Raw genomic sequence first — 27,203 nt, forward strand, 5'->3', positions numbered from 1 at the left:
ACAACGAAAAGGATAGCAAAGTGGTATTGGCAACTAGATATCATGACATTTGCTTTGATTTGGAAACTGATGAGTAGATTAAGTTGAAATGTTTGTCTAAAGTTTATGCATATAAAATGTTCAGAGAAAAAGTGGGTCGAAATATAAATCTTCCAAGTATTGAACCAATAGCCAAGTTAGTTTCTAGTGAATGTGCTGGTTTGCCACTCTTGATAGACAAGGTAGCAAGAGCCTTTAGAAAGAATGATAACTTTGAGCTGTGCAGTGATGGACTTAGGAGTTTGTTGAGATGGCCCAGTATCGAAGTACAAGACATGGATAAGTTGATTGAGTTCTTAAAGTTTTGTTATGAAGACTTAGATTGTGAGGATAGAAATTATATCCTGAAGACTTTGAAATATATATAGATTATTTGTTGGAATGTTGGAGAGCTGAAGGTTTTATTCATGATGCAAATAAGTTCAGAGTTGCACGAGAAAAAGGGCATATGATACTGCATGACCTTATCAACGTGTCTTTGCTAGAGAGGAGTGACATGATGAATTATGTAAGGATGATCAAAGTGCTGCAGAATATGGCCCTTCAAATTTCTTCTGAAAGCAATAATTTTAAAGTTTTGGTCAGAACCCCTCAAGAGCAGCGACAACCCCCGGAAGAGGTAGAATGGCAAAATGCAAATCGAATCTCTTTGATGGATAATGAATTGCACATTTTACCAGAAATGCAAAATTGCAAGTATCTTTCAACGTTATTACTTCAGAGAAATTGGTATCTAAGATTAATTCCTGGGCCATTCTTTGGACTCATGCAAAATCTTTGAGTCTTAGACTTGCAGGGCACTGGAATTTCATCATTACCATCATCTATATCTTGCTTCAGGTGTCTCAGAGCGCTCTATCTAAATCCTTGTGCCAATTTGATGAAATTGCCATTTATATTAAAGAGCTTATGCATCTTGAGGTACTTGACATTTGAAATACTGGAATGAACTATTTACCAATTCAAATTGGATGTTTGACTCAGTTGAAGTGTTTACGTACGTCATTGTCAAATTTTGGCTTGGGACAATCAAGGGCTATGGAGTTTCGTCGAAATGTTTTGTCAAGACTTTCTTTATTAGAAGAACTAAGAATTGATGTAGATCCAAATAATCGAAGGTGGGAGGAGGTTGTAAGAGCCATTATTGAGGAGGTGGCTACCTTAACACATTTGACTTCACTTTCAATTTGTTTTCCTAGCATGGACTGTCTTGAGTTTTTCATCTCAAAAAGTCCTCCATGGAAGGATCTCTACCTCACATTCCAATTTTCTGTTGGTCACCATGACTCAACCAGATATCAAATTCTTGATTATTTTGAATATCGATTCAGGAGGTGTTTGAAGTTTGTAAATGGTGAAGGTGTGCATCCAGCAATTTCAGAGGTTCTTGCAGAAACTGATGCATTTGAATTGATCAGCCACAAAGGAGCTTCAAAACTATCAGATTTTGATATCAAGAGTATCAACAGGATGTAAGGTTGCTTGATTGAAGGATGTAATGAAATTGAAACTATTGTTGATGGTGATACTTTAGAAGAAAGTGTGTTAGAATGCTTAGAAGTGATGTACATAAATAATGTCCCAAAATTAGCAAGCATTTGGGAAGAAGTTGTTCATGCCAGAAGCCTAGCCCGACTAAAAGGTCTAACTTTATGCAAATGTTTGAGTTTAAAGAAGATCTTCTCCAAGGGCATGATTGCACAACTCTCTGGACTTCAAAACTTAAAAGTTGAAGAGTGTTCTGAAATCGAAAGCGTTATTACCCTTTTGAATAAACAGGTCAATATGGAGGAAGCCCCTCTATGGCTCCATGTATTCATGATATTGTATTTGTTAAAGGTGGTTGTTCTTAATAATCTTTTTTAATGAAAGATCGAAAAGTTAACCTGATTTCAAAAAAATAAAAATAAAATAAGACAAAGAAAAATGCAACAAATGCTTGAGAGTTATGACCTTGAGAAATGCTACACTTTCCAAAAATTATCTCTCAAATTTGCTCTCTAAATGATGTGTTACAGTTCTATAAAATTTATTATTTTGAGAAATGTGTCATCATCTCATAAGATTGTGACATGTCATTTAGAGAATAAATTTGGGAGAAAATTAAATTTTGAGAAATGTAGTATTTTTCTATGACCTTTACAACGTATCAAGGTTGCATTATTTAATGTGATTAGTTTGTCATGATATTTAGGGTCCTTCTAGATGACTGTCAAAAAAAAAAAAAAAAAAAAAAAAAGGGTCCTTCTAGATGGTTTAATTAATTTATCATATCTTCTTGTTACCCTGGCCTTCTCCCTAGTCTTATTGTTACTTTTTTTTTGGACATAATAATCACATCCTATTTATTCCCCTTACCTTGTCATTGATCTTCAGTATCCATTGAAAACTGCCCAACGACTGTGTCCAATCCTCAAGATTATAACATCTTACTCGAAAAAAAAAAAAAAAAAAAAAAAAAAGAAAAAGAAAAGAAAAGAAAAGAAAGAGAGAGACAAATTATAACATCTTCCTTTTTGGCAATATAAATGAATAAATTATTGATAAATACTGGAATACATAAATCATAAAACTTTCTAATTGACCACATTATTCGAAATCCAATGAACCCCTGTACATGCATATTATTCATGAACCTTAACAAGCTAGCTGTTAACACAAATTAACACCATGGCTGATCAGAAAACCCCACGTCCATATCCCAATTTGTATGCTTGGTGCATCGCATTCCCGCTTAACCCGACAATATTGTTCTTTGTGTCAAAAGGGATCTTTATATCATTATAAGGAGCTAGTACTCCTTGATTGGAATTCCCTGCTGCGAAAAATGGAGAAGGATTTGAAGTCTGAGTCAGAAGTCTATCAGCCTGCTTTCCCACGTTCTTTTGCAGCTCCTGTAGAGACACCTTCAACTGCTCAAGCTGTGGCAACCCTAGCTGTTCAATAGGCGCCTCCCACCAGCACTGTCCGCCGGCCTGGTTTGCTTTATGCATTCGGTTCAGTTCCTCGCCGTGCTTCTTCTCCGCCTCCAACTGGTTCGTGACCTGAGTGAGTTGCACGTTGAGCTCCCGGACGCTGGCGTTTCTGTGCGCCTCAATCATCTGGAGTGTGCCAGAGTTTTGAGGCGGGTTTCGAGTGAGGACCCGATCAACAACAGTCTCCACACCCGGGTGGCCGAAGGAGAAGACCTTCTTTCCGGGCGAGAAGACAATAATGGCGATCTCGGCGCCGCATAGGGTGCAAAGCTCACTTGCTTTTTTGAAGAGGCCGGAGCGGCGTTTCGAGAAGGTCACTTGGAGGTTGCTGTCGTTTAGCATCTTCACCATCTCGATCTTTTGCCGCCCCTTGCTCTTCCTCACCATGTCTAAGCCTAGCTAGCAGAAGATCGAACCAAGAGATGATCGAAAGAGAAAGATGATGAAGTACTGATCAAGTTGAATATTGCGTGGAGATTTATAGGGTTTCTACGTAGGGGTTTAACTCTTAGAGCTGTCAAAAATTACTATCTTTTGGCTGTCAATGTTTCTACATCTTTGGCCATATTAACAATATTACTGGTTTTGGAGGTTTCAGAATCTATTTGCTCTTTGGTGTATATGGTAAAACTCCATGAAATAATTAACCAGCAATAATGCTACTCTTACCCGCGCGATAATACGCTTAATCTCCGTTCATCACCAGCCGATACGAGTAACGTTACAAGGAAAACTCGTTTCTTTCTTGAATCATCTCAAAACTGATATAATTTTTAAAATTATTATTGGATTAAAATTCAATAATGATTTTACAAGTCACATCCATTTGGAAATGACTCAAAGCGAACATGAATCAACCGATACAACACATGAAAAGAGTACTAGCTAAGAAATTACTAGATATGACCTACGTATCCACCTTTTATTATTATTATTATTATTGTCATGATTAGGCAATAATTATGATTTCTTTTTTGTTTTTTTTTTTTTGGAAAAACCATTACTCTTCAATTAATATTTATCAATTTCATTTATCTTTTCCTCAAAAAAAAAAAAAAAAAAAAAAATTCTTCTTGCTCTGATCCCTTGTCTTTTTTTAGAAAAATAAGAAAAATTAATAATAATTAAAAACAAGAATAAAAGGCAAGTATGATCCGACTGCATATCTAACCCAACAAGAAACAGTCTAGTATCCTAATAACAACACACTATACCCTCAAATTATATAAGCCCCCATGATCCAACCGGCCATCTTTTTTTCTTTTTCTTTTTAATTTCTTTCTTTATAGGAGACAATATCCATTGATATCGGCTATTATAATTTATCCTTGTTGGGAAAATTAGAAACAGCTGACCTCATTATTACATAATTATCAAGTCTGTGAAATCAACATATCCGTTCCTTCTTTTCTGTTTTTTTCCTTGATTTCATTCTTTCTTCCTTTGTTTCAGTTCTACCGCCCTTAATTTATATCTAAACTGATAGAAACTGAAACAAAAGGTGTTGAATTTATATGATTGCTGGGATTTTTATGATTTGTTTAATTTAATAATATAATATTAAAGTATATGTGTAATTAGAAATAAATAAGTCAAAAAACAAAACGTAAATTATAATACACCTGCCGTTCAAGGGCTTGGGAACCGATTTTCAAAGGAAACAGAGGAGATTGTTTAATGAAATATAATGACCCATCCATATTATCCATTTGGGGTACATAATAGACTAACAGTGTAGTAAAAAACAATCTTCTATCAGAGCTTTAGCACAGAAACAAATAATAATAATAATAATAATAATAATAAATACATTAATTATTAACTAGATCCCACCATTAAATTGTAATAATATATGCGTTTTATATCTTTTTCTTTTTCCTGTCAAACATTAGGATTGCATCTCAAGGTATTAACTTCATGGCAACAGTTAATGTTGCTCAAATGGCATCATCTTCCTCTTGTATCTCCATGGCCACTTTGTACAGTGACTAGAGTCTACAAGAAAATGGAACGCTATGGCAAAACAAAAGCAAAATATTACCCTTTGATGTTTGTCGTTTCAATCCTCCATGACAAAGATCACACTCTAAACTAGAAGGTCAATTACAATATCCCCTTCAACAATCAACCCCATAAATTATGAGGTAAATCTTATTACTCAAATTAAATATTTGAAGGGACATTGCAAATATTTCTTTAGTTTAGGATTTATCCCTGAAATAAAGAAATTCTTTGTTCCTAAATATACATTACTCATTCCCTCACATATCAGAACTGCACTGGTTGCAGAAAAACCATGATCAAAGATTCCAAAGCAATAAACGCGAGGGAAAATCAAATAACTATAAATGTGTTTGCCGTAGTTGAACAAAAGGAAACTAGTTTTGAAATGATAGATCTTTCAACTGCTGGGGATCCACCTCCGATGGCGACCGAGTGAGTGCACACTGTGCAGTTGTTGTCTTTGGGAAAGCTATGACATCCCTGATGGAATTAGCACCCGCCAACAACATAACCAATCTATCTAACCCAAAAGCGATTCCTCCTGCACAGTAAAATAAGAACTAACAAGTGAATTGATACTCTAAGAACGGACTGATAGTAAGCTGTTTACAAAAACCATGGTTGTCAATGGAAATGCTTAGACCAGTCAACAGGTTGTACTTGTATTAAGATTTCTATGAGGCCAATTTACTCTACAACAGTCCTGGGAACATCCACAAAGCCCGAAGAAAACAGTCCAATTCAAGCAGAAATTACTCAGAGATACCAGTTAAATGGTACTGCATCTATATACCATTAGTCTAAAAGACCCTATGATGTAACAAACTAACATCAGATTGATTTCACAATTAGAAGATTCATTAAATAAAAATGTGCACATATGCATATAGGTGCATACACGCATACAAGAAATGAACTGTAATTGGTAGCCATTGTAGAGATTCTCATACCATGCGGAGGAGCACCCATGTCTAACGCCTCCAGAAGATAACCAAACTTTGCTTCAGCCTGTAGAGAAATTGATATATTACCACATTATTGGAATGAAATCAAGATGTTCAAATCTACCCTATAATAAAAAATTAAACTTCCTATTATCACCAAGGCCTAATTGATTTAACTATTCAGAATAAGAAAAAGAATATAAGCCCTTTATCTTCTCTAGCTCTTATCACTTTCATCAAGTCCTTCACCCCATTACCTTCTAGACTATAACCCATCCACAAAATTATAATTTTTAAGCTCAAACACGCGACTTGTCCTTGTACAGAAGTTTTGGGTGTTCCCTTTTCCTATTCCAGCAAATGCAAAAGGCAAGAGATATCCAAACCAAATCAACAGTCCAAATCAGGTCCATTCAATGATTGAATCAGTGCTACTTATTCAAAAAATACAGCCATACATACATACGTAGATTTGTACATACATCCAATGGTAGAATAGGGAGAAAATGTGCCATAAATAGACAAAATTCCAAGACACCTGACCCCTATGATAGTGTACTTACGAGAAAGCCACAGGTTTTAGTTTCAAAGTCCAAACCACTGGAGAGTATTAGAGGTAGAATTCAGTCTGTTTAATTGGATTAAAGTTCTATGCTTAAGAAACTAATTAGACCCCAATTGAATAACCAGTTTAATGATTACAACCCCAATATGAGGTTTCAACCAAACATAAATCGTGTAACATGGTTTTACAGGATTAATCAATCACACGAATTTCTATTTGCATACTATCATTTCATTTTTTGGCCTATTCCAAACCTTTTCAATGGTTAGGCCCTTTTCAATGGTTAGGCTAATTTACGGAAGTTCTGATTGTAACAAATTCTTACCAGTCATACTAGCATTCACAGATACTAGAACATTTGTGGCCCATACAAATAGAATTGTCATATGCAAAAGATCAAAGAATCCACAGACAACTATACAGATCATTTTATCTTCTTTCTTTCTTTCTTTTCCTTGAGCACAGCATCATTTGATCTTACTTGCAAAAGAAAAGTACTTTTGGGGTGAGCTTGGGGCTTATGCTTATAAGCTTCATTCCCTCATCTCCTTCTCTCAATCACTTGAGAGAGAAAAAAGAAAAAAAGGAAAAAGAGTAATGTTAGAAACTACACTTTTATCCCACGTTATTGATGTCACACTGCCAATCAGTCCTTGGGAATTTTTTAAAAAAAACAATGGCTGATCCAAGGACTAATTGGAAGTGTCACAACAGTACAGTGGGATAATAGTGTTTTAAGCATTTCTCCAAGGAAAAAGGTACAGAGGAACAAATACATCAGGTAGACATAGGGAGATATTCAAACATTGGAACAAATATCGTCCAAACAATGGTCACAACAACAAAAATAAGCAGAGCCAAATTGTAGTGGACAAAAGCTCAATTGGTCAACTCACCTGTTCCGGGGAGATGCCAACAGTTTCCAAAACCTTTTGTTGTACGTCACGTTTATATATTCTCAAACTTCCCCCACCAATCTGATGGGACCATAGGAAACAAGAACAAAACACATTCAATTAAAAGCAGGGAGAGAATAAATGTTGAAGCTTCAGGTTTGCTGATGCCAGAAGATAGGAATAAAAAAAATAACAAATCACCTCCACTCCATTGTAAACCATGTCATAGGCTAACGCACGAGCAGAGGCAAGATCGTCCATGTCTTCAGGATTTGGAGCAGTGAAGGGGTGATGCAAGGCCTGCAAAACTATAATTTTATGCATACATTCACAGATATAGAAAACGGGCAATGAAAATGACATGCAACAATGCCACCATCGCTTAATAGGACAGGAATCCTATCCTGAAAAATAACCCAAGAAATTAGAAACATAAATACAAGTAGATCTGTTCATTTTATCTCAAAATTAAGCCACCAAGTTTCTTTAAAATATTATTTTAAAGAAGCACTAATAATCATACCAAGTGACCATAGAATGCCAAAACCTCATGACTTTCTTTTCTATATAACTATTACTCAAATTACTCAAGAAGAGAAAGTATGATCTACCTATTGGACATAACATTGTCAAAAGCAAAGGGTTGGTTTGGTAAAGTTTTGAGAAGTGTTTTGAGTTTTGAAAAAGGTAAAAATTGAGAATTGATTTGGAGGGGGCCAAATTTGAAATCAGTGTTGTATGTGGGGTCCACAAATGAAAATTCGTTTGGTAAAATTTTAAGAAGCGTTTTTGAAAAATAAAAGATTGAAGAGGGTTCCCCCAAAATAAAATAAAAAGAGAAAAAGAAAAACTATTGCAATTTACACTCTACAGTGGTGGCCGCATGGCGGCAGTTACCACGATGCCCGCACCAGACAGTCCTCACTGATTATAAGATGTATAGAAAAAAGCTGAAGCCCAAATGTGACAATATTTAACATCAAAGAAATGAAAGTAATCCATCACATCAAAAATCATTTGAGTACCAAAATTCGATACCATGACAAGCTAGTCAAATCCTATCGAAATGAAAAAAGAAAAAGAAATTCAGAATAGAATCAGCGTGATATAAGATCATGAAACTATCAAAGAAATGTTTTTCACAATGGAAATTTTATAAAATTTCACTGGAATTGCAAAGCTGTATTACAGACATGAAACAGACCTCAAGCCTCTGTTCTGCATCGTTCCACTCAAACATTGGGAAATCAGTCACCCACAAAATTGAATGCCTGGACTAAACATCAGACATAAAAATAAATAAACATCAGAGCAATCGAGAGAGAACTTGAATTTTTAAAGTCAAACTGGAGGGCAGGTAGAAACTTACATGGTCAACCAAGCCCAACTCATGGCCTACAAACAACCTTAGACGATCAAGAGTTCTATTTACTGACGCATGTTGACCCACTGCAAACAACATAAGATCTCCTGGTCCAGCAGAGCATCGACTCAGCAATCGCTCTTTGTTTATGGGATCCAAACTTGATACAAGCACAGGAATTCCCTCAAGACCCCCTAAATGAGAATGTTAAAACCGTCAAGGATGGAACCAAAATATCTCTTCATCTTCAAAAACACACAACACCACCCCACCCCCCCGGGGTGCAAATAAGAAAGAAAAAAAATTGTTTACCGTCATCCATGACCTTCAAGTAAGGCAAACCCTTGGCTCCAGATTTGATTGCTTCATTGTAAATGTCACCTTTCTTAAGAGCTGTATTTGAATAATTTTTGGCACCAGAGGGAACGCATAGCACTTTGATAATTCCCCCACTCTTCAAGGTATCTGCAAAAACCCTGAAGGGGGAATCTGAGAAAATATCAGATACCTGCAGCTCCAATCAATAAACCCTTTTAATAAAGCCCATAAAAAATGGAACCAGGTAAAGCATACGAAATCAATTTTATCAACAATATACAACCATTCAGCCTTTGCGTTAACCTTATAAAAGGAACTTTCAACAGCCTTAAGTGCTCACGCAAAATCACTCTTAAAAGGAATTTAGAAGCTTGCCAATTTTGCAATATCCAGCAATTTAAGCACAAAGACAAATTACTTTAAGGTTGCATTTGGATGTCAGGATTTAAAATCAAGGAATTTGAGTAGCAATTTTTAGTATAAATTGCTTGATATGAATTTCTACATGATGCTTGCAAGTTATTAGAGAAATCACTCCTCCAAATTTTTATTTTTTTTATAAGTAGGAAAATATTTATTAAAAAAGCGTAAAGGCGCCTCTAGGTACCCAGGAAGTATACGCCAGAAACACCCAAAGCTAACCTGCAACAACCAACAAAACCAACACAAAAAACCCCAAAACCCAAGAAAGAACAACCAAACAACCACAAGTCAAAGTAACTTACCAAAAGAGGCAAGAAGTAATAAGAGGAAAAAAGAAGAGACCAAGTCGTTTACTTCATATTTGTGACTCTTGCCAACAATTGGTTCTTTAACTGGCACTTGACTCAAACCGCTTGCCATATCTAAACTAGCTACTGGCAAAGAGGAAATTGATTCAAGATCCCCTTGCGCCCTACAACCCGAAAGTGACTCTCTATCAAAGCACCTGCGGTGGGCTAAGCGCAAGGAGTCTTAGAGTCTAGATACTGGCTAACGGAAAAAGAATGGCAAAAAAAGGAGCCCAAAACGAGTTACAAGAAAATACTAAACGCCCGAGAGACAACCCACCAAAGCAACGACGAACCTTACAAAACGCGGGCCTATCCTTTCCTACGCCTGGAGGAAGCTAACCCGCCGCCATAATTAATGGAGCTTTGCAAATTCAGAAGTTCCCTCTTGCCTTTTGACTTTTGGCGTGCTAACATTTTCTCTCTCATAAACTCTTCCTCCCTGACGTCCTGAATAGCCAAGGCGTCCTCCTCAAAAGCACCATCCAAAGCCCAATCCAAGGGCAAGTCATCCCAAAACTCATCGTCCTCCTCCCAAGCCACAATCTCCCCGTTGTGATCAAAACCGACAGGCTAATTACGAGATAGGGATAAACCATTTCCTTCAGAGGAATAAGGGGTGAGACAACCTCTCGGGGGGATGAAGGTCCAACCATCCCGACCTCGGTGACCTTCTGCGGCGATGAGGGATTAACTGGCACCTTCGGGCGAGGGTTGAGAAATCCCTTCCTAAGACCCCTGCTTCACTGGTGGCTCCGCAGCCTTCTTCAGTGGCGGCTCAATAGCCGTAACCTTCTTAACATAGCAGCCAACAGTCATCTTTGAGGCTTCTAGAGAATCATAAAATAGCTCCTCATTCCACTTCACAGATTGCCCTTCCCTTAGCACCTTTGCCCTCCTGTAGTAACACTGAAAAGGCTTAGGAACCACCACGAGGAGGGGAGAATGCAGCTTCTCAGCCAACACAGCCACTCCAGCGAGAGACGGAGGGGCAAACCCGGGTTGAGGAATCTGAAGCGGCCTCAGAGGAGAGACCTTAAATACAAGATCCGGAGGACGAGCTGGTGAAGGAGTCGCAGGAAAAGTAAGCTATGGTGCCAGCGAAAGGGGAAACCCAAATTTTTAGAGGTTGGAGAAGATGACGACGCCAGACCCGCTCCCTCTGTGGCTACCAGCGCATCACCCACCGAACTCCCAGGAGGAGACCGAACCAAAAACATCCAAGAAGACCACTCCGGAGATGTCACCGACAGGGATCTAGATGGACGGGCAGCTTTAGGTTTCGGCCAAAAACGGGCCACACGGAAACCTAAATGTTTACGACCCATCCCCGACCCGGAAAACCTGTCCAGAAGTTTTCTTACAGCCCGGCTCAAGGCCACATAAAACCCGGAACCCAGCTTATTCTGCGTACGCGTTCTCAAATATTCGAATTTCGAATTTTCAAAATTCAAATTCGAACGAGAGAGAACCTTCTTACCCTTCGGACGAAAATGTCGATCTTTGCCCAATAGCTCTAGCAGCGGGGACTCCAACGAGAAGCAATCCACCACCGATCTCGGTTCAACCTCTGCATGCCTCACCATCGGAAGAAGGTCAAGAGCACACTGCTCCTCTGGTGACGCCCTCCACCCGGAATGACGACACCCCACGATGGGCTCCTTCACGGCCGAGACCGAACTAGACCTCAGCACCTCCACAAAGGAGGGCCCCTTCCAAAGAGGAGCCAAACTCGGCCTAACCTCTTCTTCCTTCCCAACTGTCTTGACCGACGCAAGTGAGGACCCAGACTCGCAACCCACTTTGGCAAAGAGATAATCTCTAGCCTTTCTCAGCTCGTCCGAGAATTTGAGCCAACCCCACCCTCTACAACCCTCAGGGATCACAATAAACCCTTTTCGGCCACCCATCCCAGATGCTGTTGCCTCTAAGAAACGGCCCGCTTGGTTGCCACCTCTCCAAGTAATCAAGATTTTCGACCCTTCCCCGAAGGATTTGATGAAATCTTGATCTTCCGGATGACCCAAGAGAATCTCCAACGTCGATGCAAGCCACTCAAAGCACCGAGAACTGATGATGATCTCCCCGGAGAAACTTTTTCTTTTCTCCCCCACCCTCAGCATCGACGCCCCATCCAGCACCGAGAAGACAAAAATCTTCGACTTCACGATAAAACTTTTCTCCATCTCAACACACACCCAACACTCAATCGGCCACCTCAAAAGAAGTACACATTGTCGCCAGAAGAGAGAAACCCAAAAAGAGAAGCCACCGGTTGAGCCCCTACACGCGACACAAACGAGACCCAAGAACCAGAAACCCAAAACTCAACCCCCAACAACAAAACGAATAGCAAGAAGGCGAAGAGAAAGAATCTCCTAGCTTGACGCGCTCTCACGCGCCGTTGAGAGAGAGAGAGAGAGTCAGTATTGATTGTTATAAGATTCCGAATCCCTCCAAATTATGTCTTATGAATTTGAAAAAACATCTTATACTTAATCAATTCAAATTCATATATAAGTACGACATAAATCCATCAATAGAAAAACATTTGTACTTTCAAGCCATTTGAACTGAAAATTGAAATCCAGTAATGACAAGAGAGAGAAAAGGTAACCATATACATTAACAAGCACAAAATAAAAGCAGAGATGGAGAATGCAGGATGACAAGAGACTTTCCATTTACATGGTGCAGTAATAAATTATTGAATCCAAGATAACATGTACTATAACCACACTCAAGTTTGGTCCTTAAAGAATCCTATTAAAGAGACACATTTGTTTTATATTAAATTCAGTTAGATAGATAAACTAGCTGCACTATAGTATGTCCATATCAAATCTTTTTTCTTTTTTTCTTTTTTTTGATAAGTAGAGAATTTTATAAAAAGCGTAAAAGGCGTCCATATCAAATCTTATAAACATGTTACATTTTTTCAATAAAATTTGACAGTGTACAAATGTTGTATATTATCTGAGAAATTGTCTACTGTATGAACGGTTATAAACGTTGTTATGTAAGATCAGGAATTGCTGCTGTGCTATATAAAAAGGTCAGGAAAGAGAATATTACATCTTTCAACTCAAGATCAAATCTAATATCTGGCCTGTCAGAACCATATCGACTCATTGCTTCAGCATATGTCAGCCTTGGGAAAGGGTTCGGTAGCTGGACACCATTAATCTCTAGAAAAACCTGTAATATTTATAATTTTCTAATTAGAGCTCATCATTGCAGATATTAGAGAAATGGTAAATCAAGTATCTGCAGATATATTCAACACACAATCCAACATAAGATATTGATGCATTAATTTCCCATAATCACATGATCAGTTGGATGATCTGCCACAACCAAAATGTTTCCCAAGGAATACTTGTGCAGATGTCTCGACAGGCTTTTTGAGGGGTGTCAATAATCCACGATTGGTCATACAAGCCTGGTTCATTTTATAAGACGAACCTGAGAAAAGTTAGGAGGCTCAGAGGTCGAGCCTAGTTGATATACCACGATCTCCTTTCATCAATTGATCACAAATGAATACTACAGTTCAATAGTTAAAAAATGTCAAACACTACACTTGGAAAACCACGTGACGAATTGAGTGAACTATCTTCTATCTGACAACACTACCATTAGTTAGCTTAATAAAAAATCTATCTAACCTCTATATTGAAAAACTCTAAGAATACAAGTTAAACCTGACTCTAGCAATATACTATTGACTAGAGCAATACTATTTTTTATTTTGGTAAGTTAGGCAAGCATCTAGTGTGGGTTTTGAACCCACAACCTCACGCTCCATTCCATTCTTGTGGGTGAAGTGCCATTCGAGCTAGAGCTCATTGGCAACTAAAGCAATAGTATTCCTTTATTCATACGACAAATTTTTTTTTGATAAGTTTAGTTTTATTGAAAATACGACAAATCAAAGCATTCTACCAACATTCGCTTGAGATCATCTACTCTCTTGTCACTTCCTCCATCCTCCCTCCTTGACCTATATTGGGGTCATTCTCATGCCTATGCAAGGAGTTTTTTTTTTTTTTTTTATGAATAATAATATTTTTTATTGAAGAAAAAGGAAATTCCTCGTACACGAAGAGTATACAAGAAAAACAAGAGCACCAAAGAACTAGCTGCTATACAAGAGAAACAAGAGCACCGAGAACTAGCTACTGTTACAATCTAGAAAACAAATCAAATCTATTAAATTCCCTGAAGAGAAGTTAGGAACATGAGCAAAGGCTCAATCCAGAAAAGATCTCAGGAAGGAGGATTTAAGAAGTAGCACATTTGACTCACTATCCTCAAAGAGCCGACGGTTCCTTTCTCTCCAAATGTTCCACATTAAGAGAGCGGGAATTTCTTCATATTCTTCTAACTCATTTGTTTCCCTCCCCCAACCCTTCCATTCCCCCATCATCTTGTTCTACAGTTCCTTTCTCTCCAAATGCTCCACATTAAGAGGGCGGGAATTTCTTCATATTCTTCTAACTCATTTGTTTCCCTCCCCCAACCCTTCCATTCCCCCATCATCTTGTTCTAATTTTTTACAAGAATTCTTTTTATACCCATAAGAAAATGTTTACATCATCTTCTTCTAACTTATTTGAACTTCAATTTTGTCATTAACAATCAAGGAGAATTTATATCCTACACCATATAAACTAACCTTTCGGATCAAATCTTCATTAAGCCTCAACATGTCCTCTAACGGAGTGAAAGCCATTTCCATATCAAGCTGTGTGAACTCAGGTTGTCTATCTGCCCTTAGATCTTCATCTCGAAAACATCTGCAGAGATGCAATGCAAACTTGAATCAAAGTTCTCATTGAAAATTTGCTAAAAAAATACAAAAAGAAGACCTTCCCAAGAATAAAACAAGAAATAAAATGAAAAACTATAGCACATTTCCCTGGTTTGTTAACAAAAGCATAACAGAGTTCATTTGTTTTTCTTTTTTTCTTTTTTTCATGTGAGTATTCGATAAAGAATGCACACCACAAAAAGCACTAAGATTAATGGAAGAATACAGAAAACTCAAATCCCATTTAAAACAAGTGATTTCTTCCAAACCTCAAATCACATTTAAAACAAGCAACTATCATGTGATATAAATACAGGGGCAAACAGCAAGTCAGGAAAAAATTACCTTGCTATTTGATAATACTTATCGAAACCAGAGACCATCAACATCTGCTTAAACAGTTGCGGACTTTGGGGCAAAGCATAGAATGTTCCTGGCTTCAAAATAGACATTAGAGTGAATAGACCTGCAGGTCATGAAGAAAGCATTGCAAGCAACAGATATAGAATATGAAGATTTGTGATTCTCAACACAATTTGCTCATTCTATCATTGAAAAGTAGCCCCAAAATCTGAAAGACAGATATTAGGAATTACATAGTAGAGGTATGTATACATGCACACTTGTCTCTTTAACTAAACCCGTAGGTCTACAATCATCTTGTATGGTTCTTACACCTCATTAGTAGAGAAACTCAGATCTTTCTCAACCATCTTCAAGAGTAAGACTTCACGGTTTTAGCATTCTTTCATCCCAAATTCAAAAACAAAAATACAAATATCAGTTCACAGACAGCCTAGCTTCAATTCGAAAAAACACATTTATGTGCAAATATAACTCAGACCAAGACAACCAAGGTAAAATGTCCCAGAAATGACATGTTAAGGGCACTTTAAAAATTACAGAAAAACATAGTGGTGTTTTCAAAACACAATTCATTTGCAGGAAGCACCATCTCAGAGACCAGATTGTTAATAAAGATTAGATTCACTTAAGGCAGCATCTCATACTATCTTTTACTAACTTTTGAGATAATGTTGGAGGCACTTCAGAGATTATGAATGAACAATAATGATGTTAGGTTATGTAGATACATCCAAGACTAGAAGACACATCAGAGTGCCTCAAAGAAATATAGAAAAAGGATGACAATGGAAATGGATGAACTTGTGCTTTGTTGACTAAATCACAAGTGGTTTGCATATGAATAAATATAACGGCAAGAAAGTATAACCATAAAATTAGCTGCAGCTGAAAAAACGCCAATACCTGAACTCTTGAGGGAACCAAATAATCACGTGCACCTTCCGGTGTGGATTTAGAGAGTATTGGAGTCTCAATCTACCTTATAACCATGACAAAAGTCAATGATAGATAATAATCCAAAGATCGAGAAGATTTTCTTTTAGCTTTTTGGAGGGGCATCGAATCTATGTGGTGAAAACTAAGCACTCCTCAAAGACAACAGCAGACAATAATTCACAGGATGGTACCTCCACAAAACCATGTGTGTCCTCTAGATATCTTCGAATAAGTTTAACCACCTTATGCCTCAGCATTATGTTGAAATTCATTTGATGCCGCCGCAGATCAAGACATCGATATCTGTTCATATGTAAATAAGTCTTTTTAATCAATAAAAATTTGAGAAATTTTGCATCATTTTCAACTAGCACATCTGCCTCAGAACAAAAAAAAAATAAAATAAAATACCACTCGTACATTTACCAGCTTCTTCTCAATTCAATACTCAAAATAATAAATTTCTTTGTGAGTGGAGTCAGCCAGGAATTTCACTATAGTTCTTTTGATATGTTGGAACAACTCCTTGAATCTAGTAAATCACTAATGTATAATAACCAACTAAGCACAGCCCAAGAAATGAGATCTAACATAAAAATTGATGGTTAAATTACTAAGAATATAACTAATGCAAGTCAGAAAACAATAAAGGAATTAGGGCTGCACACAATTCAGGTTTGGTAGTGTTATAGAGATACCTATTACTCAACCAAATCATGTTGGGTTGAGAAAATGTGAAACTAATGCTTCCCAAAGCCCGTAAAAACTGACATATAGAGCCCTTTCAGGTGGTTTGGTTAGGCCTGTCAGATTGGCTGGTTTCTGCACAACATCTGAATCCCAAAAAAGTTGGGGTCCGGTTATGGTTTGGAAGATCGGAGGTAATGGTTTGGCGTTAAGCTGAGAGGTTGAGGAGAATTTTGCCTTTGAGATATTTGTTAGACATGTTCAGGCAGTTTTTTTACTTAATCAAATCGCCCAAAAACTCAAAGAAGAGAGAGATGCAATCCAAACTCCAACGTCCTAATCACAGACAACTCCCAATGAGCAAACCATAAACAAACACACAGCTCCACAACCAACCACGTCCAAATTTGTTTTGACATTCAACTGAATCCCAAACAACTTCACATCTCACGCACCAAACATGTGATAAAACTCATCTATCTAATTCATGAATAATTGATAAAAAAAAATAAAGATAAATTGAGAGGAAAAAGAAACCCAGTTTCAATAAATCTAAATTAATACTGTCAAGGGTTTGAGATTTCAGAGAGCCCTTGGTTTTGAACTTGCGCTTCACGATCTGAGACTGAACAACAAAGAGGAATCGGACACCAAGATGAGAGTAGTTTCAAGCCAGTTACCTCAAACGGATCTCCTCTTTAACAGAATCTTTTGCATCTTCTGCAGTAGTAACTAAGAATGGTAACTTTGATTTCACAGCATTTAATACTTGAACATGCTCCGCCGCAACCTGGACTCACAGAAAATATCAAATCGAACTACTTGAAGGAGATAGTAAATAGCACATCTGCTAGGAAAAATGATACAACATGCTACAACATACATAGATGCAACCAAGTGTAAAACAGGTAAGAAGATTCACCAAGCATCTTTCAAACCATATAAGTATGAAGTATAAATAGAACTAAATGCAAGTATGCTGCACTTTGATGTTAATAAGAAAGTAATTATACATGATAAAATTTACCTCTATAAAGCCAGTTTTCATTTTCTTGTTGACCGACTCGCTTGGTCGAGACCGAACAATGCCTTCCACGGCAACCACATACTCAAGTCTCAAGTCATTAATCTTAGAATGCGCATCAGGAAACTCATCCGGTAGCGTCGTAACCTATAATTTAACACAATTAACACTTTTTCTAAAAATCAAACTAACAAAGAAAAAAGCTAGATTCTTATAAATGAAGCTTAAAGAAAGTATTGCAATAACTGTTCGAAGTCTCTACTCTATGAAGTCAACTTTTTTCTTTCTCTTCTCGGAAAACCCAAACAAAAGCAAATAGAGCCATACCTGAACAATACCGGTATGGTCGCGGAGATTGAGAAAGGTGAGGCCACCGTGGACCCGGTGGAGCGCGACCCACCCGCAGAGGCGGACCCGTTTACCCACGTCCGCGTCGGCTAGGTCGCCGCAGAAGCCGGTCCGGCTGACCCACTCGAGAGCGTTGTTGTTGGGAGGCAGTGAGGATTTGGGGTTGGGAATGGGAATGGTGGAAGCGGAAGCGGAAGCGGAGACAGAGAAAGCGGCTCTGCTGGTGGGACGTGGTTTGGGGAAGGGTTTGAGAATGGCGCGGAGGAGAGGGAGAGGGTTGGAGCGGAGGGATATGAGAGGGAAGGCTCTGAGGAGGAGGAGCGACATGGTGGGCTTTTGGGTGAGAGAAGGCCAGGATTGGAGGGGTTTAAGGATTGAGATTTGGGTAAGAGAGAAGGAGCAGTGCACGTGTGGGTTTAGCACGTGCGATGGAACAGGAAATGATGGACCCCTGCACGTGTGGATACAGTTGCCGTACAATTAGCGTTTTTTCCCGTTGATTTTTTGTGATCGAATATGACAGCACCGACGTGTTAACTGTTAAGCTTCAATGAGAACTACTTTTGAGCATGCTTTGACGTTATGTTAGTTAAAGCCGTTGGTGTTAGCCGGAGAAAAATGAACTGAAAACATCATGTCAAGTGAGAGAATTCATTTTGTAGTAAAACTCTCAAGCTGTTTTGATATGAAATAATACAAATTTTTTCAAATATAATTCACTTTTAAAATCGGTTTGTAAGATGATAGTGTCAAATAAATTATATACGCATGGTTAAGATTACACTTAAACTATTGAAACATTTAAGATCGTAACATATTATTATGTTCCGTAGCCAACGTTCACGACACTCCACTTTACCAACATTAATATGATGGTAACCCTTTTTTTTTTAAAGGCTCCACTCAGAGACGGAGGGAGGGGGGCTGGCAGCGGCCATGGCCTCCCCCACAATTTTCTTAAAAAAAAAAAAAAAAAATCTAAGGTTAAAAAAAAAATATAAGCTAAAAAACTAAAAATTTAGCCTATCAATAATTTTTTTTTTGTCATTGGCCCCTGCCCATAAGAATTTTTGGCTATGTCCCTGACTCTACTCATCTATCAGTATTTAATGACTTAATACTATGTTCATATATATTATCAAAATATATTTTAATTCAGATTATAAGTAGACTCTACCACAAAGCTACACCTGTTAGATCACGTAATCGATGAGCTACGTCTATCCCATACTCAATGCAATATCTGGGTCTAATACCAATTTAAAGGGATGGAACCTCCAATCGATCATTTCAAGGTGACAACTTTCAATTATTGCATAAAGAAATTGATGTTTTCCACGGTCTTGAATTCACGTACGGTTGTAAATAGTATTGCAAATTATTCTATGAAAATAATTATTATAAAATAATGCATAAAATATAGGCATTGCAATATATAACGTGCCATCATTATGATTATGAAAATTATTACGAGAATATTATGATAAATTTCATGGGGATATTTTGGTGACCCTATCATAAATATATAGCATTTAAGATATTTTGAGATTTTTAGTGAAAATGATACAATATTCTCAAGGAAAATGCTTCTTAATTCCTCCTCATTCTTCTTCTTCTTCTTCTTTTTTTTTTTTTCCTATTTGAATACAGAAGAATGGTTATAGTAAAGGATTCTTCTCATTACTAATTAGAATGGAAGAAAGAATAGTGGTTTCTGTGAAAATACTTCAAAAAACATGATGAAAAACGACTCATTTTACTAAAGCATGTGTCATAAAGTTGACACATCAAGATACTTTCAAAGCATTCAAACTTTAAAAGAAAGATAACCCTAAGCTAATGTAAGAAATACAATTAGCAAAAGTCTACAAAGAAAAAAAAGATCGATTGCTAATTAGAAATGACCAATACTACAATAAGAGCATCTCCCTCCAACAAGAGACAATTATAACCCAAAGAGGCAGCTCACCGAATAGCTAGGGCTTCTCCTCGTAGAACATCAACTAAATGCATAGCATATGAAAATATAAGGGAAGAGAATATAAGGGAAAGATAAGGGGAAAATCTCATAAAAAAAAATAAAGAAAAAGAAAAGAACCAAAAAAAGAGAATAGTATTTGAACTTATAAGAAAAGTTATTGTGAAATATTTTTGAATAACTGCTCATAGTTTGGTTCCTTAAATAACTAAAACATAATTTGGTTCCTTAAATTGAAGGAAGAATAAAAAAATAAAAAGGAAAAAGAAACTGCTCATAGTACTCTTAAACATGCATTTATTTTATTTTATTTTAATTTTTGTTGGTTGATAGCCACATCTAAAATTCTAGTTTCCCATGTGTATAACTAGTATTTACCAAAAAAACAAAAAAGAGGGAAACAATGCCCTTTTTTTTTTTTAACCATTATCGATCTATTTTATTCGGTTCAATATCGTTCATAGACACACGCAATGCATTTTTTAAAACACATAATAAATGTGATATTACTATGTTTATCATAATCTACTAGCTCGTTTGTCAATCTTAAGATATGATCAATAAGGTTTGGGATTTGATTATTGTACTACACCAATACAACAACTGCACAACCAACCCTCACATAAGGGTGGTCCCCAGTGTGTAGGACCCACCCTCATGTGAGGGGTTATTGTGCAGTTGTTGTATTGGTGTTGTAAATCTAACATTTTCCAAGTTCCAATCAGAATAGAATCAAGTCAAACCCTAACCCAAACACAAATAAAATGTAATTCAATAATAGGGCATTATTTGAATTTGAGAAACCATGGGTATATTTTGAAGTAAGGTCCAAGAATAAAAACAAACAAATACGTTATTTTCAATATGACCTAATCTTTTTTTTTTTTGACATGTCCACACAAGAGAGGAGGATAAATTCGAACTAGTAACCTCCATTTTATGAGACGTGGTCCCTAGCCGATTGAACTACCCCTTAGAGACCCAATATAAACTAATAGATAGATATTATATGAACAGAAATTGGAAATTTTTTTATACATAATATATTGAGTGGATATTTTATTTTTTTACTACATTTTGTCGTTTAAAACCAAGGAAAAAAATAGGTCCTTATTGAATCGAGAAGCCATTAATGAAAATTGAAATCTAAATTATTTTCCATTCTAGTCACAATGAAAGTCAAGAAAAATATTTTTTCCAGCCCATATCATTAAATCCCTCATTATGCAACATCCACACCTTTAGCCACAAAATTAAAAGTTAGAGATTGTCAACGGCTACTTCTCATAATCTAAACGGCTCCAAACCTTTTCTTCCCCTTTTGACTATTCAAATATTTTCCCCAACGGTCGAAAAAGATCCCCATTTAAATTTCCAAACTCCCCTTTCATTTTGAAAACTAGCCGTTACATCAAATCCTCCACCCCCATATTTCTCTCTAATTGCAATCCTTCAAGATCCTCACGAAACGTTGCCATTCTTGCTCCAGATTTTCTTTCTCTTTCTCTCTAGTTTTCTGAACAATCACCAGCGACCCATTATTAATCTCTCAGAGAAATCCATGGCTGCTCCTTCAAACAAATCTTCTTCTACGCCAACAATTTCAAGCAGAGCCAATTTCAATTCAAGAAACTCAGAACTTGGAAACCCCATGAGAAGGAGTTTCAGTGGGAGCCCATTTGCGAAACCCTCAATTGTTGCCAACCCGAGAGGCTTCAACCCGAATACTCCGGCTAATAGTCCTTCAGGTTCGACTCTCTTTCACGCGCTTCATTTCTTTCTTTTCTAGCTCCCTTTACGATTATGATATTTTCTGTTTGGCTGCCGAGAAAGTGGGAGAAAATAGAATAAAATGATAGGAAAAATTGATTGCTTATATTTATTTGTTCGCTGGATTTTCAAGAAAGAAAGACAAGAAAAAGAAAACTTGCTCGAATATATTGTATTAGTCAATGGCTGTAAGGTTCTTTCCTTATCTCATTGGTTGGATGGGAAATAGTTGCTAGGAAAACTTTCCTGGAAAAAATTGTAATGTCTCTGTATTCGGCATCCAGATTCAAAGAAGCAATTTTTTTCTGTTTTCCTTCTTTTTCTATACTTTGGAATGGATAATTTTTCCTAGGAAATATTTTCATTTAGAAGAAATGGACCTTATTCCGTACAGCTTAGCAACTAGTTCTTTATCTATTTTCCTCAAAATTTTCTCAGCAATTGAACAGTCAGGCTTAGATATTTTTTTGATTTATGTTATTTTCCACGGTGATTGTTGCAGATATTTCTCGAATAAACTCTATGGGGAGAGAAAGCGTGGTGGTCTCTTTACGGGAGGACCACGAGGACAAAGAAAATACAAAAGACCAGAATCCAACTCCGGGGAGAGTCCGATCACCGGCTTTCACTTCGAGGGGCACAAAGAATTTCATGTCCCCGACGATCTCAGCGGCTTCCAAGATTGCCGCGTCTCCAAAAAAGAAGATACTGGTTGATATGAACGAGCCAGCTCGGACTTCTGTTTCGCTCTCCAGCGAAAAAAATTCATTCCGGTCTGTGAGATTCTCCGATGTAGTGGAACATATTGATGCAAAGGCTGATGATACTGGTTTGCCGGAGAAAAAGATTGAGACCTCGGATTACAAGGAGGGAACTTTTACGGCTTCTAATTCATTCCGGTCTGTGAGATTCTCCGATGTAGTGGAACATATTGATGCAAAAGCTGATGATACTGGTTTGCACGAGAAAAAGTTTGAGACCTCTGATTACAAGGAGGGAACTTTTACGGCTTCTTTAACTTCAGAAGCTGTCACCGATGAACCAGCGACTGTCACCGACGAACCAGATTGTGTTAATCTTGACCCGACATTTAAAATTAGTCCGACTTCTTCGTGTTCGTGGTCGTGTCCGACGACATTAGCGCCTCTTGATGCAGACCCTTCAATGCCTCCCTATGATCCTAAAACCAATTTCCTCTCTCCGAGGCCTCAGTTTCTTCATTACAGACCAAATCCTCGAGTTGAGAGTTATCTCAACGATGAAAGTGATGGCAGGCGGCTCGAGGAAAGCTTTTCGGACACTGAAGTTACAGAAGAGACCCAGTCTGAGGATTCCCAGAAAGAAAGCGAGGATGGTTCTTCGGATGAAATAGTAGAAGAAGATCAAGAAGAGGTCCGTGTGTCTGAGGATTCTCAGAAAGAAAACGAGGATGTTTCTTCGGGTGAAATACTAACGGGGGTTTCTGAACCAACCCCCATTAGTACTCAATTGCCAAAGGAGAAGCCACAGTTCTTTACGAGATCAAAATTCATTGTGCTGCTTTTGGTTCTCTCACTCGCTGGTTTATCAATCTCAGTTATTACCAAGTCTCCAGTCATTGCTCCCGTTGTGCTTAAAGAGTCGATCTTTTTTGAGATTTATGATTCATCTGGAATTACTGAATCAGCAAAAGCAAATTTGGATGGTTTAGCTAGAAATTTTTGGCTGTGGTATGCTGATTCTATCTCCTTTGTCTCGGAGCTGATGTCAAATTTCAGAGGAGTACATATTTCGGATCCCCTCCATTATTGTAACTTGACTGCTTTGTCAGAGGATATACCCCTTAATGGGTACCTTACGTTTGATCGCAGTTATAAAGGAAATGTCTTAGGGTCATTTAAGGAGAGAGAAGTTCATATTGAACCAGTAGAAGAGGAGGAGGGTCAGCCTGAGCTTGAAGTCGATGAGGACAGTGGAGTCGCTTTAGAAGAACTTGATGACCCAGAATCAGAATATGAAGGACAAGTAAGCCAAGGAAAGATTGAAGAGGTTTCAGAAGAGCATGGTACTTCAGAATCTGAGGAAGTGCTTCAGGCTCTAGAGGCTTTAGAGGAACTTGATGACCCAGAATCAGAATATGAAGGACAAGTAAGCCAAGAAAAGATTGAAGAGGTTTCAGAAGAGCATGGTACTTCAGAATCTGAGGAAGTGCTTCAGGCTCTAGAGGCTGAGGTTATTATTCAAGCAGATAATTCAGAAGCGCGTGTTACTTCAGAATCAGAGGAAGTGCTTCAGGCTCTAGGGGCTGAGGTCATTCAAGCAGATAATTCAGAAGCGAAGACGACCCAGAAAGAAGTTGTTCTTGCTGGTAATGTAAACTTCCAGGAACAGCCAGTTATGCCTCCAAAGGGTGAAGAAATTCAATCTGAGGTTTCTGAAGCTGTGGAACTCCAAGTTGAAAATGAGATGATTTCCTTTGATAAAATGGAGTCTGCCAAAGTAGATGAGAATCCTGAAAGCTCAGAATTGGATACTTCAGCCGAGAATCTACAAAGTTCAGAAGTTGGGGAGTTTCCAATCAATGGGACAACAGATAATAAGCATTTTAGAGAGGCTGTGCTGGGAATTGCTTTGCTGGTTTTGGCCCTTCTTGCAGCTACAGTTTTCATGTATATGAGGAAAGACAAAAGAACAAGTTCCTCAGATTCTGCAATCAATGTAGAGCAACCTCTGTTGACTAAGAAATTGGATTCTAGTCCAATGTCAGTTAGCACTGAGCATAATGTCCTCGAGAGACGACCATCTTGGCCCACCGAGGTGGAAATGGTTGGAGAATCATGTCCTTCGGAAATGAGCAGCTTTGACAGGAGCTCCTCTTACAGCAAGAAAGGACTGAAGGAGTCAAGTGAAGCGCAGAGCCAGGAGAAGAGGAGGAAGCCCAGAAACAACTATAAGGGGGAATCACTTGCCTCTTCTTCCTCAGATTTCTCCATGGGTTCGCCTTCTTATGGAAGTTTTACCACTTATGAGAAGGTTCCGACCAAGCTTGTAAGTATTTAATCGCCATCCTTTAATTTCTTAGTCCTTTGATCAAAAATTGAATTTTTACTGTTAAAGACATTTCAGTTGTATAATAATCAGTCTACTAAATACCATTGTGGGTTTGTCAGGGGCATGGAGATGAGGAGACTACTATTATTACGCCAGTTAGGCGCTCAAGTAGAATCAGAAAGCAAGTCACTTCTCCATGATGACCAGACTACTAGTTCTGTTTTATTTTCTGCTCTCCATTGCGTAGCTGCACGCAATCCTATTGTGAATTTAGCCACTAATTAGTAGATTTCTAGTTTGATTGGTTGTAACACTTGTTATTGTAACCTCTACTGATCAGTAGTTTTTCTGTTTCTAATTCAAGATCGTTCTGATTCTTAATTCCATCTCTTCATAGTCCGATTCTTTCTAATGAGCTAAGTAAAACATTGCCTGGTTGCCTCTCTCTGTCAATCCCAACAGATTTTTCTTAATTTTCTTTTCTTTTCTAATTAGAAATTCCAGATTTGTCATTTTTTGTTAAGGTTTTTTCATCATTTGGGGACTATATATATATATATACATATTCCTTACTTTTTGATTGCCAAATGCTGTGGCTCCTCCCTTGGAGAGTTCCCAAAGTTAACTAGCTTAGGCTGAAGGTTGAGTATTGAAATGCCTTTGAAGGCCTGCAATAAAGCACTTAAGCGGCTTAGCAAGTATTGAAATGCCTTTGCAGGGGCTATCTCAAGTAATTTTTGAAGGGGACTCACAGGTAGTGGTGTTGGCTTTGCAGAAGGGAGACCAATGCTGGAGCAGTTTTGGACAGATTATTGAGGATACTAAACACTGTTTTTCGGCAGTTCATCCTTACGGGGTGCATTATGTAAGGCGTGAGGCTAATATAGCTGCTCACACGTTGGCTAAGAGTGCTCTATCTAGGCAGACTGATCAAGTATGGGTAGGGGAGTGCCCTCCTGCTATCCATCGTGTTGTAGCCACTGAGCAATTTGCCTGAGTTAATGAGAATTGATCTCTTTTTCAAAAAAAAAAAAATGCCTTTGCAGGCCTGCAATAAAGCACTTAAGCAATTTAGCAAATTTTACTTTGTCCGTCAATGTGGACAACCCCAAGGAGGGACAGTCAACAACTAAAGTAGTCAACATAACATAACACAACACAACGAGATTAACTAAGAAAAAGAAGAAGAAGAAAACCAGAACTAGAAGATGAAGAAGATGATTTACTTATAATCAAGTCTCCTCTAGATTTTAGTTTTTTTTTTTTTTCAATCTGTATCTTTTGGATTTTGGCATTCTCTGCTTGCACATAAGAAGAGAGAGAAAGGGAATTAAGAAAGTGGGAGGCACGAGAAGAGGAGACTAAAAACAAAGGGAAGAGTCGAATTGCCAAAAAAGAAATGAAGTTTTGAAGAATGGTAACATATATGTGAGAAAAGTGTGAAAATGTGTCTTACTTTGAGAGATCATTATATGTAGAGAGAGAGAGAGAGAGAGAGAGAGAGATTTTTTTAGGAACTTTTGGGGGTTAGCCCAAGAATTTTTTGGGTTTGGGCTAAAAAATCCATGAACTTTTTTATTTCAATAATTATGTTGTGTGAGATCGTTTTCTATATAATTTTTTTTTTTTTTTTTTTTTTTTGGGAGGTTTGGGACACCATATGTATTTGTTTTTTGAATTTTTGAGGAGATAACTTAAGTATAGACTCGAAGAGTCTATGCAATTTTTGTGGGAGGGGGCTGCCTATCTCAGTCTTTGGTAGTGGTGACAATGGAGCTACAATGGTTTTTATAGAAATAGTGCCCCTTCTATACGGTCATGGCATAAAACAATGGATTTATGTCCACCAATAACCAGTCGACACGTCAGCTAGAACTTAAAAAATTAAAATATTGGTGAAGTACCGGATCCTTCTCACAACTCCCATTTTTACTTTCTAAAAAAAAAAACCACTGCGCCATCACTGCCCGTCCCCCCCCCCCCCCCCAATGGGATTGCCCAGGCCAAAAAGCCGTCGCCACCGAGTACTAGACCGTAATGTCCGACCACTGCCTGGACTAGACCACACCGCGAAAACTCCCCCAACAAGAAGATCCATTCCATCACTGCCCGTCCGCCCCAAATCCGCAACCCCACCGTCACTGCCCAGGCCCGAACGCCGCCACACCGGTTACTCCCTGTCTCTTTCTCTGTTTGTGTTCTCTCTTCGATTTTCTCTGTCTGATGGTCGTGATCCGAGGGTGCCGCGTTTGTAGACTTACCGGTGGAGGAGCAGCATTCGTATTGGACGTAGCGTCGGCGGCGTTCGGGCCTAGGCTCAGGCGGCAGCAACGTTCGTCTCGTCTTGGGCGGCGATTCACCGGTCAAGAGGGTCTTT

General features: G+C 38.0%; 3 protein-coding genes across 3 annotated transcripts; 1 reads left to right on the forward strand and 2 right to left on the reverse strand.

Moving 5' to 3' along the window:
• Positions 1–2,717: 2,717 nt before the first annotated feature.
• Positions 2,718–3,401, reverse strand: LOC133881228 (agamous-like MADS-box protein AGL62). Its single transcript, XM_062320166.1, has one exon. The coding sequence runs from the start codon at positions 3,399–3,401 to the stop codon at positions 2,718–2,720; it is 684 nt and encodes a 227-aa protein (XP_062176150.1).
• Positions 3,402–5,030: 1,629 nt separating this feature from the next.
• LOC133882940 (aspartate--tRNA ligase, chloroplastic/mitochondrial) lies at positions 5,031–18,430 on the reverse strand. Its single transcript, XM_062322178.1, has 15 exons — positions 18,028–18,430; positions 17,704–17,847; positions 17,357–17,466; positions 16,181–16,292; positions 15,957–16,028; positions 15,033–15,124; positions 14,553–14,673; positions 12,950–13,072; positions 9,099–9,294; positions 8,793–8,980; positions 8,628–8,699; positions 7,625–7,723; positions 7,424–7,504; positions 5,969–6,026; positions 5,031–5,559 (listed from the first exon to the last, which is right to left on the reverse strand). Exons 1-15 carry the CDS (start codon positions 18,373–18,375, stop codon positions 5,393–5,395), a joined length of 1,983 nt encoding a protein of 660 aa, XP_062178162.1. The 5' UTR covers positions 18,376–18,430; the 3' UTR covers positions 5,031–5,392.
• A 3,007-nt stretch (positions 18,431–21,437) lies between these two features.
• LOC133880858 (uncharacterized) lies at positions 21,438–25,212 on the forward strand. Its single transcript, XM_062319818.1, has 3 exons — positions 21,438–21,774; positions 22,299–24,823; positions 24,946–25,212. Exons 1-3 carry the CDS (start codon positions 21,588–21,590, stop codon positions 25,024–25,026), a joined length of 2,793 nt encoding a protein of 930 aa, XP_062175802.1. The 5' UTR covers positions 21,438–21,587; the 3' UTR covers positions 25,027–25,212.
• Positions 25,213–27,203: the final 1,991 nt, after the last annotated feature.

Source organism: Alnus glutinosa, chromosome 11, assembly GCF_958979055.1.
Source record: "Alnus glutinosa chromosome 11, dhAlnGlut1.1, whole genome shotgun sequence".
Taxonomy (NCBI): domain Eukaryota; kingdom Viridiplantae; phylum Streptophyta; class Magnoliopsida; order Fagales; family Betulaceae; genus Alnus; species Alnus glutinosa.